The sequence below is a fragment of the Conger conger genome, chromosome 11, assembly GCF_963514075.1.
Source record: "Conger conger chromosome 11, fConCon1.1, whole genome shotgun sequence".
In the NCBI taxonomy this organism is placed as follows: Eukaryota; Metazoa; Chordata; class Actinopteri; order Anguilliformes; family Congridae; genus Conger; species Conger conger.
The window spans coordinates 26,113,301-26,128,473 of NC_083770.1; the positions used below are offsets into that span (position 1 = coordinate 26,113,301).

General features: G+C 39.7%; 2 protein-coding genes across 2 annotated transcripts; both read left to right on the forward strand.

The window, feature by feature from the left end:
- The first annotated feature begins 251 nt into the window (after positions 1–251).
- Positions 252–2,229, forward strand: nkx2.7 (NK2 transcription factor related 7). Its single transcript, XM_061261710.1, has 2 exons — positions 252–561; positions 1,643–2,229. Exons 1-2 carry the CDS (start codon positions 252–254, stop codon positions 2,227–2,229), a joined length of 897 nt encoding a protein of 298 aa, XP_061117694.1.
- A 10,558-nt stretch (positions 2,230–12,787) lies between these two features.
- Positions 12,788–14,014, forward strand: nkx3-1 (NK3 homeobox 1). Its single transcript, XM_061261640.1, has 2 exons — positions 12,788–13,095; positions 13,436–14,014. Exons 1-2 carry the CDS (start codon positions 12,846–12,848, stop codon positions 13,870–13,872), a joined length of 687 nt encoding a protein of 228 aa, XP_061117624.1. The 5' UTR covers positions 12,788–12,845; the 3' UTR covers positions 13,873–14,014.
- The last annotated feature ends 1,159 nt before the right edge of the window (positions 14,015–15,173 follow it).

Below are 15,173 nucleotides of genomic sequence, written 5' to 3' on the forward strand. Positions count from 1 at the left end.
AAGTGCTCATTGAGCGCTGAAAGGTAAATCCTTGATCTCATTAAAAGCCATTAGACGAGTTAACCTCCACTGTGGAAGTCTCTGGATTTCTCCTGCAGCCTTCAGACGAACAATTTCCTCTGAAGATTACTTGACAAGCGAATGAGGTTTTTGATGCTTAATTAATCCATCACTGTCATTATATTTGACTAAACTTTACTGTACTTTGGATCTTATTTTTTTTCGCTGAACTTCTCTACTGATTAACCACAATGCTTCCTAGTCCTGTAACGTCAACACCCTTCTCGGTTAAGGACATTCTGAAGTTGGAGCAACAGCAGTCGCATCACGTTTTCCATCAACACGGAATTTTATTCCCAGATCAAGATGCAGGGCCCATACCATCACCACAGTGTCTGCATTCGGCACTGGGAAGTCTCGACATGCTGTTCAGCCCGGAGAAGCAGTCTTGCGCGGAAGGAGGGCTGATAAAATGCCATATAAACACTGAGGACTTTGACATCCTGAGAGATTCCTGTGGGTCCCCGACAGAGGAAGAGACGGATCCAAGCGAAGACGCAGGTAAACGCCACACACGACTGAATGCTATAAAAGCGAAAGTTGGTTTTGGATCGTCGCTTTAGGCTATATGAATCTCTAACTGAAGTTGTGCATTATTGAATATAGCCAGGCATTAACTACTGAATTGAACACTTAAAGAGAATTATGTTTTTCATCTTGACCCATAGGTTTTTTTTAAACAAATCGACAGAACAGGTTAAATTCGGCTTACTGCAGGTCTATGCAGCGATTACCTTACATTACATTACATGGCATTTAGCAGACGCTCTTATCCAGAGCGACGTACAACGAAGTGCGACGTACAACGAAGTGCAGATTTTATATAATGGTCAACAAATGGACAACCTCAGCTTTAACCAATGACTCCATGATCCATACAACTTTTTAAATACAAAACGAAATAGTTTTACTGCCATTTAATAAAACGAGTTTATACACACCAGAAACGAAACATGTAGCCTATTTAGCTGTCACTGAACATTGTTAAATGCAAATGAAATTAATATATACTAATTCATACTCCTGTATATCAGTTTTGAGAATACAGCTCACTGCAGTCTTCGTAGCATAGGCCTATCGGTGGGAAAGCAATACATTCTGAAAGAAAACTTTTGCATTTATTTAACACCTCTCCACTGAGCACAATGTTTAGTGTTCAATGAACTGCATACCTACTGTTACATCTGATAGAGTGGCCTATATATTGGCTCCCAATCTAACTCTCATAACTATGTTTGAGCTGATTTAACACTGATAATTTAATTGACTATTTTTTGAAAAAACGTCAAAACAGAAAATTCGTAAATCCAACTGACACTGTTCATCTTTTCATGTCCGTTTAGATATGGCCTTATTTCATTACATTGATCAGAATAGTATTCATTTAAAATTTTCATTGACACATAATATTGAGAATATATACGCGCAAAATATTCAGCACAATGCTTATTTAAATGTGAACTTCAATAGTCAGTAGTACATACACTGCCTTAAATCGTAATTCTTACCATGCTTATATTTATGAATGAGATATTGTCTATTCTGTGTGCTATGCACTAAACTTTGTATTCTTCTATTGCAGGCACATGTGGTCATGACGATGCGCTGGGGTGTAGTGTCCAAAAGAAGGACGCCTGCTCGGAGAGAAGTACACAGAGGCAGCGCAGGAAACCGCGGGTCCTTTTTTCACAGGCCCAAGTGTTCGAGCTGGAGCGACGTTTCAAACAGCAGCGGTACCTCTCCGCGCCCGAGCGCGACCACCTCGCCAGCCTTCTGAAACTCACCTCCACTCAGGTGAAAATCTGGTTTCAGAACAGGCGGTATAAGTGCAAGCGACAGAGACAGGACAAGTCGCTGGAACTAGCCGGACACCCGCCTCCACCGCGAAGGGTAGCAGTTCCTGTTTTGGTGCGTGATGGGAAACCCTGCCTGGCAGGATCCCAGGCGTATCCGGGTCCATACAATGTCACGGTTGGCACATACCCTTACAACACTTACTACAGCGGCTATAGTAACAACCCGTACAATTGTAACTACACAAGCGTGCCCCCTGTGCCCAATGCCACGCAAAACAGTCACATAGTAAACCTCACCGTGGGCAGCGCAGAGGGGCCCTTGAGCCAACAGGGACACTTTCAGGCCACCCTACAGGGAATTAGAGCATGGTGAAAGCCAAAACAATCAGGTCCTGTCAGGAAAGGACCCCAAGAACAAGAAACACGCTCTGTCACGTCTTAACTCTGTTTTACGTGTTTTTGTTTGTTTGTTCCGAGCCAAATGACTGACTGTATATTGTACAAAACTATATGTCACACAAATGCACATGCATAGTTTATATTGTTTGTAAAATATGTCCACTGTTTTGATATAACTTTTGCTTTTATACTTTTGTATTTAGAAGGTGCTACAATAAATATCTAAACTGATGTATGGCCTTGTTTATTTAATTCAGAAGACCGGGACTGCATTGTAATGTGCACTTGTATGACTCGGGAGAATACAGAACATTTTTAGCATTGTAGTTGAAATTCAGGACATTATGAAAAATGTCACAGTGAAAATCCATATGAACGTATTTTGGATACAATGCACAAACATCACTTTTATAGCTCGCAACCTATTTATAAAACATTGAAAAATATATTCAGTATCTTAAGTTGCACAGAAGGTTACATTTGCATTGCATGCTTTTTCAGATGGATTAAATAAATCGTCCAATCTCAACCGACCATATATATATATTAGAATAACTTGCAATGGGAAAAAAAAAAATTGTATGAATGCAGATCGTCGCAACTAATAAATGAAACTGTACCATTTTTTCTGTAGTATTAAACATTCTTATTTTTCCATTGGACATGTTATGTTACCAAAATCTTTCACAAGAAATTAAATGGGCTACTTAATAATTCCATTAGATATTATTATTATTATTATCATTATTATTATTATTGTTGTTGTTGTTGTTGTTGTTGTTGTTGTGATCTTTTATTGGTATTGTTTTTTTGTTTTTCACCTAATTTGGAAAATACACAAAGTCACAATACAAAAAACACAGATACAAAATGTTCATGCGTCACGTTAAAATAACACAACTGGATTTTACCCACTGAGTAGCTTTAAAAAATAAAAATAAAAAACACCCTAGTATGAGAGTGTAAAACGGACCAATAGGCTATAACCGGTTCCTAAAACCTTGTCACAATCTTAATTCTATCAAATGGGGAGGTCGTTACTGTGCCATGGACAAAACAGAAAAACAATAGCGAGGATCGCGATAAGGCCAAAGAACCTGCCCTGTCCTGGACCGCAGGTAAAGGTAAATAAACTCGCAGACAATCTGGCTCTACCATTCTTGCTGGCTTTCAATCAAACAAGGAAACAGTTTCCAATCCGATCAATCTGCAGTTGATCTCGAGACCAGATACAAGCACTTTGTATTTGGTTATCCAAAGGTTAAGTCTAACTATGTGCTTAATTTCTGTCCACTTTGTTGATATAGAATCCCGACAACAGTATGTAAATTTAATAAATCGAATGAAAAATGACAGTGCGCATGGCTGAAAATTAATCAGAAAGGCAAATCAGAGATGCCACATTTCGCAATAACAGGGTAAGCCCTGAATTTGTATAATTATTATTATTACTACTACTACTACTACTACTACTACTACTACTACTACTACTACTACTACTACTACAGTTTATTACATTACAGCTTACTACATTATCAAGATTATTTCACATCATTCATTTTATCTGAATTGCCAGGTATCAGCACTTTTACGGTTATAAATGGAAGGATTTATTGCACACAATCCATAAAATGTTATCCATCTCATTTCACATTATTTGAATATCTAATTGACATTGAATTGACAGTTAATATCAATTAACGCACAGTTACATTACATTACATTACATTATTGGCATTTGGCAGACGCTTTTATCCAGACCGACGTACAACAAAGTGCATACCCATAACCAGGGCTAAGTGCGCAGTTCACTTATAAATAGCTATACGATGTGTAGTGCGTTCAGCATTTCAGATTTAAAGCACCTACTGTTCAATCTATTAGCAGCTGTGCCGGATATTTATTTAAAGTTAACTTCTGTTAGCATGAAGACACCATTTAACTGTCGCTCTCGCCTGCTGATAGATAATAAATGCCACAAGCAGGAAACATGTCAAGAGCGCCGGATTAGCAGTGATTGTCAATTTACGTGGATAACGCAAATGATTGTTAATAATTTTTATCTGCACGTTATCTCATCCATGTAAACTTTAATACGAAACCGTTTTCATGCTTTCGTTTAAATATGCTATCTGAAGGGGGAGATAATTACTCAAAGGGAAACAATGAACGCTATTATAATAACTATCCCATTAATATTAAACAGGATTCGTTGGTTGGTGTAATACAGCCAGAAAATATATTGGTCATTATATCAGCATACCCGTTTTGATTTAGTGTGAGGTAGTGATCTGTAGTAAAATGAGAAATTCTTTTTTTATTGGACATTTCACACACACAATCACATGCGCGCGCACACACACACACACACACACACACACACACACACACACACACACACACACACAGACACACACACACACAGTTACACCCTGAGTGATTAACAATTAAACAAGTCTTTAGTCCGTTGGAGCACTCAGCGCTCAGTGTCTTGCCCTGGAGGAACTGAGATAATGTACCTTCTCAGTACTGCTATCTACTCCTCATTAACCTGTAATTAGCCCATTAGAGCACCAACACATTTCAGTGGGCCCTGACTGAGCAATCTGGAGGACCACAGTGTCTGCAAATACTACTATAGTGCTGCCCAAAACAGGGCCAAAAAACCATACGGGGCATTGACATGTCTTTCACAGACTTTCTCAGATACCCCTTTTCTCATCTTGACACTCCAAAATGTTAAACCCAAGGTAAAAGGCTAGCATGGAGCCTGTGTGGGTTTGGTGGGACGGAGCCCGTGGGGGCAGTGATGAAGGTGAGGAGAAGCACACCGAGGGGGCAGATAAGGGTCCGGTGTGGCTCTGAGCAGCATTAGCGGCAGACAGAGTGGAGACCAAGGCCACTTGAAAGGATCAGATAAGCAGCCAGCGTGTCAGCAGCCCGGACCCTCACAGCACGGCCACAGCAGCAAGCGAGGAAGAGATGGAATCAGCCAGGCCGGCCACAGGGGGAGACGGAGCCGCCTGAAGAGTGAGCCATTCAGTCCCCAGGGGATAGACTACCACCAGCCACCCGAAAAACAGGCCTGCCCAAGCCAGACCAACCACTGCAGCACTCACAGATTTCTTCACCACAGTCAGGGCTATCTAATCTGTTCCACTGGGAGCTAGGAACTAACTAGGAACTCATCCCAGTAAGGGAGAAAACATAGATTGGCAGCAATTCTCTGTTAATTGTTGGAGAGCTGATGATTCTTACCATATGTGGAAACCAATTTTGATGTATTGCCTATTGTTGTTATTGGCTGAATTGTATTGTAACCTATCAGATTAAAAGGTAATTCAGAAACACAGATTTTATGGCATGTTTAGGCCAAAGCTTAAAACAGGAATGCGGATGCATCTGTCTGACAGAAGAACCAATCCCTGAAACAGCAAGAGAGGTCTTAAAAGCATATTATTTAACCTAGTGATCCAGTTAAACCAGGAGATCTTACATTCCACAGAAAGCCACAGCATTTCAGAGACGACCGTGCTTACTGGCATTCCAATTTGATAACAATCAAGTTACTGCAAATGACTGCCTGGATCATTTACAGCTGTTTAATAATGTTTACAAAGTACTGTGCTATTTGATAGCAAGTAAAACTGAAATACTATGTTCTCCTTACGGTTGAATAAAAGTACAAGAAGCAGCTTCAGTTCATGGACCAATATTGACCAATAATAACAAAATGTTAATGTAATGCAGCTCCACTTCTTCACAGCTTTATATTCCAAAATTGTAGTGTTCTCTTCTGATTATAGTGCTCGAGTTACACTTGACTTTGATGGTATCATTAGAAATTACGCATTTGTTGTTTTGTGTTTTTCTTTCATACAAACATGCATCCATGCATACACACACATAATATTCAAACTAAGTGTAATGCCTGTGCGATTCTCAGAGGAGAATATACAGTAACAGGCATAACCGTACAAAAAGCACAGGTTCCCAATAACAGCACTTTAGAAAAAGGCAGTTTACAGAAATCCATCACGTATGCCACAACACAAGCCCTAAGACGATAAAGGGGAACCGGGAAGGTCACACGACACAGGGATAGCAGTTAAAAATGTGCCAAATGTTCCCTGCAGCGGCTGACCTGGACAGCCCCCCAGTGCTGAGTTACAGTGTTTCCTTTGTACTGGGGAAACTGAGGGGAGATGGCACACAAAGCCATCTTCTGTCACAAGACATGACCCCTCCGGGAATATAATCAATATTTCTGTCTGTCATATTGGAGATTATAGCGGCATTCATCTCAAACACCTGGGTCTTTTCATCTCAGAATGAAGGCAAAGGGAGTCGGTTATCCCTACAATAAGGTAACAACCTTACAGACAGACTGATTTTCAGAAACTGATCGTCTTCCACGGGTATAAATCTCTTGTATACTTACACAATATAAAATCCCTTGATTGTGTGCAAACAATATAATTTTCAGGCAATATATTGAGAAATGGTTCTTATGAATGATCATTAATATGATAATGAAATACTTCCAGGGCCCACAAAACAATTTGATTCCCTCGAGCAGTTGGGCCCAATCTCATCCAGAGAGGGTTGATGTGGTGCACATTCTCCTTTTAGCCTAGCACTATGACAACTCTTTCAACTAATCAACTAATCACGATCTTCCATCAAAACTTTGATAAGTGGTATCTGGTGTGTTAGTACTGGACCAAAACAAAATCCTGCAGCCATACTGACCCTCTATGCACAAGACTGGACACCCCTGTACTGCATATTGTATACTATAGCCCAAAGTAAAAGAATCCAGATTTTGGGGTCTGCTGGGAGCAGGACCAGAGCAGGACCAGAGTGACTGGTGATTAAAAAGCCCTCCACATTCTGCAGGCTCACTCAGGAGAGGCCATCTTAACGCTCGTCACTTCCAGACGGACATTTCGTCCACATTAAAACGAGGGGCCCACAGGCATCTTCCACCTCCCTCGCACACACACATCTGTCCGCACTTAGGAAGCATCACTCAGCTGTCCACCATCTGTAAACAAGCTCTTGTCCTCCGGCCAGAACGCGCGCTAGTCCAGTGCCATACTGGTAGGACAGCATTTTTCCATAATTTACATGCTGAACATTTAGTTTGTGTGCTGCTGGACTTTCCTCATGTAGTTCAGTTTTTTTAAAACCCCCTCTCCAATGTGGGGGGCTGGGTGGTGAGTTCATGAAGTTTTTTAACTGATGTTGCCAAAGAGAGGGGGGAAATATGTTTGAATTATGCTTCATTAAATCATACGCTCTACTGTCTATGTGCAAGCTTCCAGGCACTAGTCCAGTGAATGACCTCAACAATACAAACAGCAGATTCCTGTTACTAAGAATAATACTATGGACAGTGGCTAAATCAAATCAAATCAAATCATTACCTCTGCTTATCAGAAATGATAAAAGTGCCATGTGTAATATCTGTGCGGCTACTTTTCAGATGAATATTTGGGTAAGAATACAAGCTGGAAACTCAACAAAGTAGCCAAAGTCCACTACACTCTGCTCCAATGTGCTAAATTAAGTCTCACAAATAGACGAGAGGTCAACTGCTGGAAAGTTGAACAGCTGTTTGAGTTGCAAATGACAGGTTGACAGGTTTTTCTATCAGGAAACCATGCAAGCATCAAAGAAAGATTAAACTGACAGGATACTTTGTGCCATCAGTGACAAACTGTTTACTTTAGTACCATTTGCCTTGACACTACAGTCTATTTTAACTCATAGATGTTGTTAAGTTATTTAAAATATAAATGACAACACAAGGCAATGCCATATAATTAATAAAATATCAGGCCTTTAAAAATGTCAGGGATTTTGACAACGTTCCTTATTTAAAAAAATATGTTTCCTCTTTTGGAAAATGTGGTTTTCAACATGTTACTATAGACCAGAAGATCAAAAGCAGTTTCAGCGGTTTCAGCAGTTTCATTCACCTCTAGTTTATCCCTAAAGGTACAGATTTTTCTCCAGGATATATTGAAGATGTTTCTGAGGAATGCATGAAAATAAACACACATATATCAATAATATTTAGTGGCAGTCTTTGTGAAAGTAAGTGATAATCCCATTGAGAGCTGAGAGGTACTCTACAGAGTCACCTCCTATAGGCTTTGATTTACCTTTCATTTACACAGTAGGATAAATACAACACCATTGAGCTCTGTGCAGACTGAAGTGAATCTACTAAAGGATTAAAGTCAGTAGGAGAGATTATATTTTTTCCTGCCATTCACTCTGCCAGAGCCTCGCCTGTGTGCATTATTTTTACCGTGTAAAACCAGTGCACAGAGCGACAGACTACTTTCTGCTGTGACCACAAGCAGACAGCATCACAATGTAACAACGGCCAGCGAGCACCTATTGGCCCATAGTGCTGATTACGATAGTAAAATGCTCACTGACTGACAACTTTCTCGATGGTTGGGTAGTTCAACGTTTTAAAAAAAACGTCTTTTATTCAAATACACATCTCCTGTGTTGAGCCAAACACTGTTCAGAGGTCTGTTATCTGAGCTGTCAGTGGCCTGCATCATATGAAATAAAATGAATTGCACAATGAAAGATGGCCTTGCTACTTATAGCAGAGTGTGCTGAAAGATCCATCAGGACAAATAGGCGCTGGAAGCCTTTTGCTGGTGTTTTAAATGATCTGGGAAAGCAGAGAAATACACACTCATCTGGTTTCCTGTCATGAGGCCTTTTTCCTCTATTCACACTCCATTTCTGGGGCTATTTCAGTGATCAGGACAATTCATTCTGTCAAACAGAGAGTCAATGAGGCTTGTCCTAATAATGAACCATGGCCAACAGCTGAATATCACAGCCTTGCATCGCCCCCTGCTGGTATAGTAATGACATTACAGTGTACCAGAACCGGTCAGTTTCCAGTGCTGGTTCATTCAGAGCCAGATTGAATTGATCCAAACAGCAATCAAACCACTTTAACCAGGACAACAGGCACAGACAGCTAACAGCTGCTACACCCCTGTCAGTCACCATGTGAGAGTCTGAGCTGTCAGTGATGTCAAAGTCCAGGCCAACATAAACAAAACTCAGGAGACAAGAGATTCCTGCCAATTTCACTTAGGAAGGCTGGCTTGTTCAAATTCACCTATCTAGCTTTGAATCTGCTTCAGTCCCTCAATGCTTAAAAGTTGGCACACTAAAGGGAAATATTATTGAGTGTTAATAGGAATTCACAATGCTATGATGTAGCCAAAAATTTACGAATAGACCGTGTGGACATTTGATGAATAAACTGGTGCAAACATGTTGAATCCTTTATCTACCATAGTGTTTTCAACACCAGAAATTGTGATTAAACAGCAGCTTTCAATGTGTTAAACAAATATATGAAAACCAAAATGTGTTCCCTGAGCAATTGCTGAATGGAATCAGTGACCATACTGTGAACAATACTGATGATTCCCATCCGAGAACCCTACAATAGAACTGAACAGAAGGTAACAGATTATAACTACTTGTGGAAATAAGCGATAATAAACACCCTTTCTATACGATAAAGTTTGCTTTAGTGGGTTAAAGTACGGGTAAGTAATAAGCCAGTTAATAATAAATTACTTGTTGTAAAAATGTAAAGTTTGATATTATTTTTGAAATGCCAATTCCCCTCAAAATGCTCATCAGTGACGACATCCTCAGATGAAAGAACTGAAAATGGAGTCAGCTACCTCTAGAGGGCAGTACTGACCCATTGGTAGCAGGTAAATGATGGGACCAGTCAAACCCAAATTTAGACATTTCAAGGCTATGTCTTTGTTAGAGATTGTACAGTATGCATGTTGAACTGATTTATTAATTAATTACTTATTAATACACTCTGCTTTATTTGTTTCTCCAGTGCCTTTTTGTGCTGTCAATAATACTGTGTATTGTAGATAATTGTCTTCTACATATCTTGATAACAAGCAAGAGCAAAATGTTATTACAGCTGAGAGATACCCTCCAGTGTGGCCCTAGCTCCTGTGCTTATGATTGGATTCTCTACTCATAAATCATAAGCCCTGATAACATTTTCCATGCAGCTGTGCTAACTGAAGAGGATAGCGCCATCCCTTACATTAAAACAGGAAATTGAAGGCTGAAGTGCAGTAAAATGCACATCATATTAGGCCCATTTCTGCACACAGAAACAGAACCAAGCGAATATCACAATCTTGAAAGTGTATCACATTTCCGTATTCCAGGTACTCACACTCAGATAAAACACAAACATTATGTTCCTGAGTGCAATAACGACATAAACGATAAAATGGGGCCTACCACGTTTCTCCAACTGGCAGAAGTAAAAACAGCAGACAGAAGCACATGCATTCAGCCTAAGATATATTTCTTCCTGGGTTAAAAGGTCACATCTTAACCAGCTGACATCTGGTGCTGGACTAGCCCAAGTTACAAGATATCCGGGCAACTGTGTGCACCATGAGCACCAAAAAAGGAATGTTCTGGGTCTAAGGAGGAGGAGGGCATCTTAAAGTGAGTAATGTGTTTCTCATTACAGGGTGACATAGTGCATCACATCACCTGAACAAGTGAGTCTTTAGTCAAGATAGGCATCGGCAAACACACAAAACCGGAAAAAGACTTGATTAAAGTCTTAAAGTCACTGCATGCAGGTATACAGCATACAACACAAACAGGGAAGGGCTAGTGTATTCAAGGTGAAACCTATCACTTAAACATCTCATGAGTTTACATGGAAAACAGCTACTGTTTACCGATGAAGTAAACCTTCAAAAATTCTTGGAGCCTGTAGTCTTTAGCCGGATTTACAGTATTTTCTCATAATCCGCTGATACAATCAACAGGACTACACTATTTAACATGCCATTCTACCCTATACCCATATCAAATCAGTGATAACAATGACTGCAGCACAATGGCTAAGATTGGACATGGATTTTAGTTTCAGACAAATACCAAGAGCTTACATTTTTAAAACTGATTTTAACAGTTACAATTGATTTCTCTCCCCGGAAAATGTAAAAAAAAAATATTGACCAACAAGGAAAAACAAATAATTATGCAACCGCCTCTTCCAAATAAGCTCACATCTTCCAAAAATTGTACATATCAGTGGGAGAGGTCAGCTTTCTGAGGTGAAAGTACAGACAGGAAGAGGTGTGCGACACGGACAGAGGTAAAGGGGACAATGGGGCCGTTTGTCATGCCCGCAGCCTTGTTGTTGTAAAGGGAGACTGAATTCTCCCAGGGCCTGACGCCGCTCCTCGCTTTCCCTTTCCCAGGCAGGGGGGCGGTCAGGCCGCAGCGCAGGGGAGCACAACAAACAGAGCGCACACGCTCTGCGCGATGTGAGCATCAGGTGAGGACCCGTCCCAATGTGCTCAACTCATTAACCCCCGAGGGCCACCCACCCGGCGCAGTCGCTCTGCCCCCTGTCCAGGACCTGGGGTTAGGCTTCCCTGACACTCAGGCCACGGCTAAATGTAACACAGCTATCCAGTTGCACAATAAATCTCTCCTAGAGTACAAGAGCAGGGATTCATTACAATAGAACCAACCGGGTAGGACTTGTTGAAAGCTGAAAACTGAGATTAAACGTGTAGTCTTTTGTCCATCATTGAAACTTTAAACACATTTAGTTCAATCAGAATCCATAGCCTCTTTTATTGTGAATGTGGAAATGGGAAGTTTTCTGATTAAATGGAAGACATTCCATTTGAAACTCCCATTTCACATGAACCAGTTCATTATGAGACATAATTAACACCTGAAATACAACTTTGTTTTAACATTTTTCAAGGAGATAATCTGATACAACCATTATCTTCTCCTGCCTTCTTAGACATGCATTCTGAGACCAAATCAATGTCATATTTCTGTAAAAGAGTGTGAGCACTGACACCTCTCCACTTTTCCTGCAACCATTTCTGTCAGTCTGTGTGACGGCTCAAGAGCTAACAAGTCTTTAATATGGCTCCAATATAATAATAATAATATGCAAAAATAAGATGGCAATAATTTCCCCAAGCCTGCACATTGTGAATAAGACAAAATCATTTTAAAATAAAATACCATTTTATTTTTGTTTTATAAAACAATAAAAAAATATTGTATAGAATAAATGGACATGGCTCGAAAGCTTGTTCAATAAATGTATGGAAACATACATTTAAAGTAAGCATAATCTAAATATGAAACTAATTAAAAGACATCTTTAAAATATTTTTGGCACTAAGGCCACGATCTGACTGCAACATCGCACTGACTTTCAGAAGTATATACAGTACGTAAAGATTATTTATCCTCACTATAATTTAGTCACGCGAATATAGTGGAAGCACATTCGGACTAAATTCGTTAAAAAACGTCATACATACGTAAGGCTGTTTCTCTCATTAGCGTCTTTTTGGATGACGTCGGCAGCGGCACTTGCACACCACCAATGGGAGATGATGACATCCGTGGGGAGCGTAATGTATAAAATGAGAAGCATTACCACTGTCACAGAACTTTGGATCTATTTATCCACAGGTCGGTGCATCTGTGGCCGCAGAAATGTCTGCCTCTGCCAAACCATTAACGTCGTTTCTTATTCAAGACATACTGTCTATTAAAGAGGACAAACGCCCTTTGGGGCGCACAGCCTGCACGGAACCAGTACGGAGTAAAAGTAACACAGGTGAAGACACGAAGCAACCCACAGACAAATGGACCGACGGATTACCGAATCATGTCGGTTCACTCGCGAATGATGCTGCACCCAAGGATAAAGCGCCGAATACAGTTCTTGGCACTACTGAAACAGGTAAGAATGAGCCTGAATCAAACAATTTTAATTACACTGATTACACTGTAGCCTACACTTATGTCTGTATTTTATGTACTGTTGTGAAGCAACAGAACTGCGAATTTGCGATTAATTTTTATTACAATTAATGCACAATGCATAGTAATGTATATTCGTGTCCTCTTGTACACAATTAGTATGACAGTAAGCAATATTCAGACTGTTTAGGGTAATAATTACGCGTATGATTAAAGCAATCAGTTTTCAGTATGTGTGTAGGGTAAATGTTTACCTTCAATCGATCTATTATTTGCGAATGATGAATAATTCTAATTTTAATTACGTTTTCTTCCTCCAGATTTAAACGACAGGTCTTGCGCCAACTCGCCGGAATTAAAAAGAAGTCTGTCTATGGAGAACCTGGGCGGCGTAGGCAAGCAAAAGCGTTCTCGTGCTGCTTTTACGCACCTTCAAGTACTAGAACTGGAGAAGAAATTCAACCACCAGAAGTACCTGTCCGCACCAGAGAGAGCTCATCTAGCCAGCAGTCTGAGGCTAACCGAAACACAAGTTAAAATCTGGTTTCAGAACAGAAGATACAAAACTAAACGGAAGCAACTGACATCAGAGTATAGCAAGGACATGTTTCAACAATCAGAGGGACTACCTTTCCACGACACAGAGGACGACTTGGTCAGAGCGTCACTTTTCGCAACTATGTATAAGGGTTACCAATACCGGCCATACTTTTACGATATCAATGGTATTGCTGTATGGAAATCTACACTATGGTGAAAAAACACTCAGGCACTGGACATTATAATATATATATATTCTTATGTAAATGTTCACAAAATGCATGTATAAAATGTTTGATTATAAAATAGACATATATCTTTATATAATAAACTGCTTTGCTTTTTCAGCAAGTTTAGAAGTGTGTATCTCATGTAATTTAGGAACAATCGAATTCTAAACGTAAACCATATGAGACGTAAAAACATTATGGTTGGACCTACACCCTCATTTACAGCGTAAGTGTGATATGTGATATGTGTGATTAGAAAGTTCTCAACTGAGCATTCTCATACTGATGGAACAATCACTACTGATACTCAAAACCACTCTCGAACACGGTCTTAGAATTTCGAAAAATTCTACTCAACTTTTCAGGTTAAAATGCACAAATTCTAACATCTAGCATGATTGATATAAGCACACATAGGTATTTTATGGTGAAATCAGTGCGTATACAGCTGATGTGATAATGCATGCAAGTGCACAAATATAGTAGTTATGTGTTTTATATTTATGGCTATAAAATAAACAATGTTTATCATTTATCCAGAACAAAGCTATATGGGACATATTCTTGAGTATTCATCCAGTACCGTAATTTGCATATCACAGACTGGTCACTATCTGCTATTAGAAGGTTACAGTAATGATTGAAACACAAGAATCCAACAGTAACCAAATGTAAACGGCAAGGACAGTGCCTAGCTACCCAAGTACTCTCCGCTATTGGCAATGACCATATCTCAAGTAATGTTTTATGATTAGCTTTCAGATATGTTGGTTTGGGTCATTAAAAGGAGATATGGGTATGGAGGTAAGAGGTATATGTTGGAGCCAATGTCTAGGGTTCCAGAAGGGTACATCTCTGTGAATCTGCTCTTCAGGTAGCTTGGCAGTATGCATAAATTACCCTTAAGAAAAATTAACGTTAAGAAACCACATGTGAAAAGAACACCCATTATGTTAAGAGAACTATAAAAACAGTGGAAAAAGGGTGGAAAAAGGTAACCATTTCAAGTCATATTTTCTGTGAATAAATGTGACTTATTTTCTTCTCACAAATATTAATTCACCAATCATGTGAAAATTTCCAGTGCATATATAAATATATATATATATTTTGAATATTTTCATTCACATGTGAAAAAAGAACATTTCACATACACACAGAAGTCAAGTCACCTTAACCTGACCCCATGCACTACAGATAAAGCCAAGTCAGTCCCCCACACAGCCAGAAGAAGGCAGGCTTGCTAAACTGACACTACTGACCTCTCCAGAAAAAGGTTGACCATAAT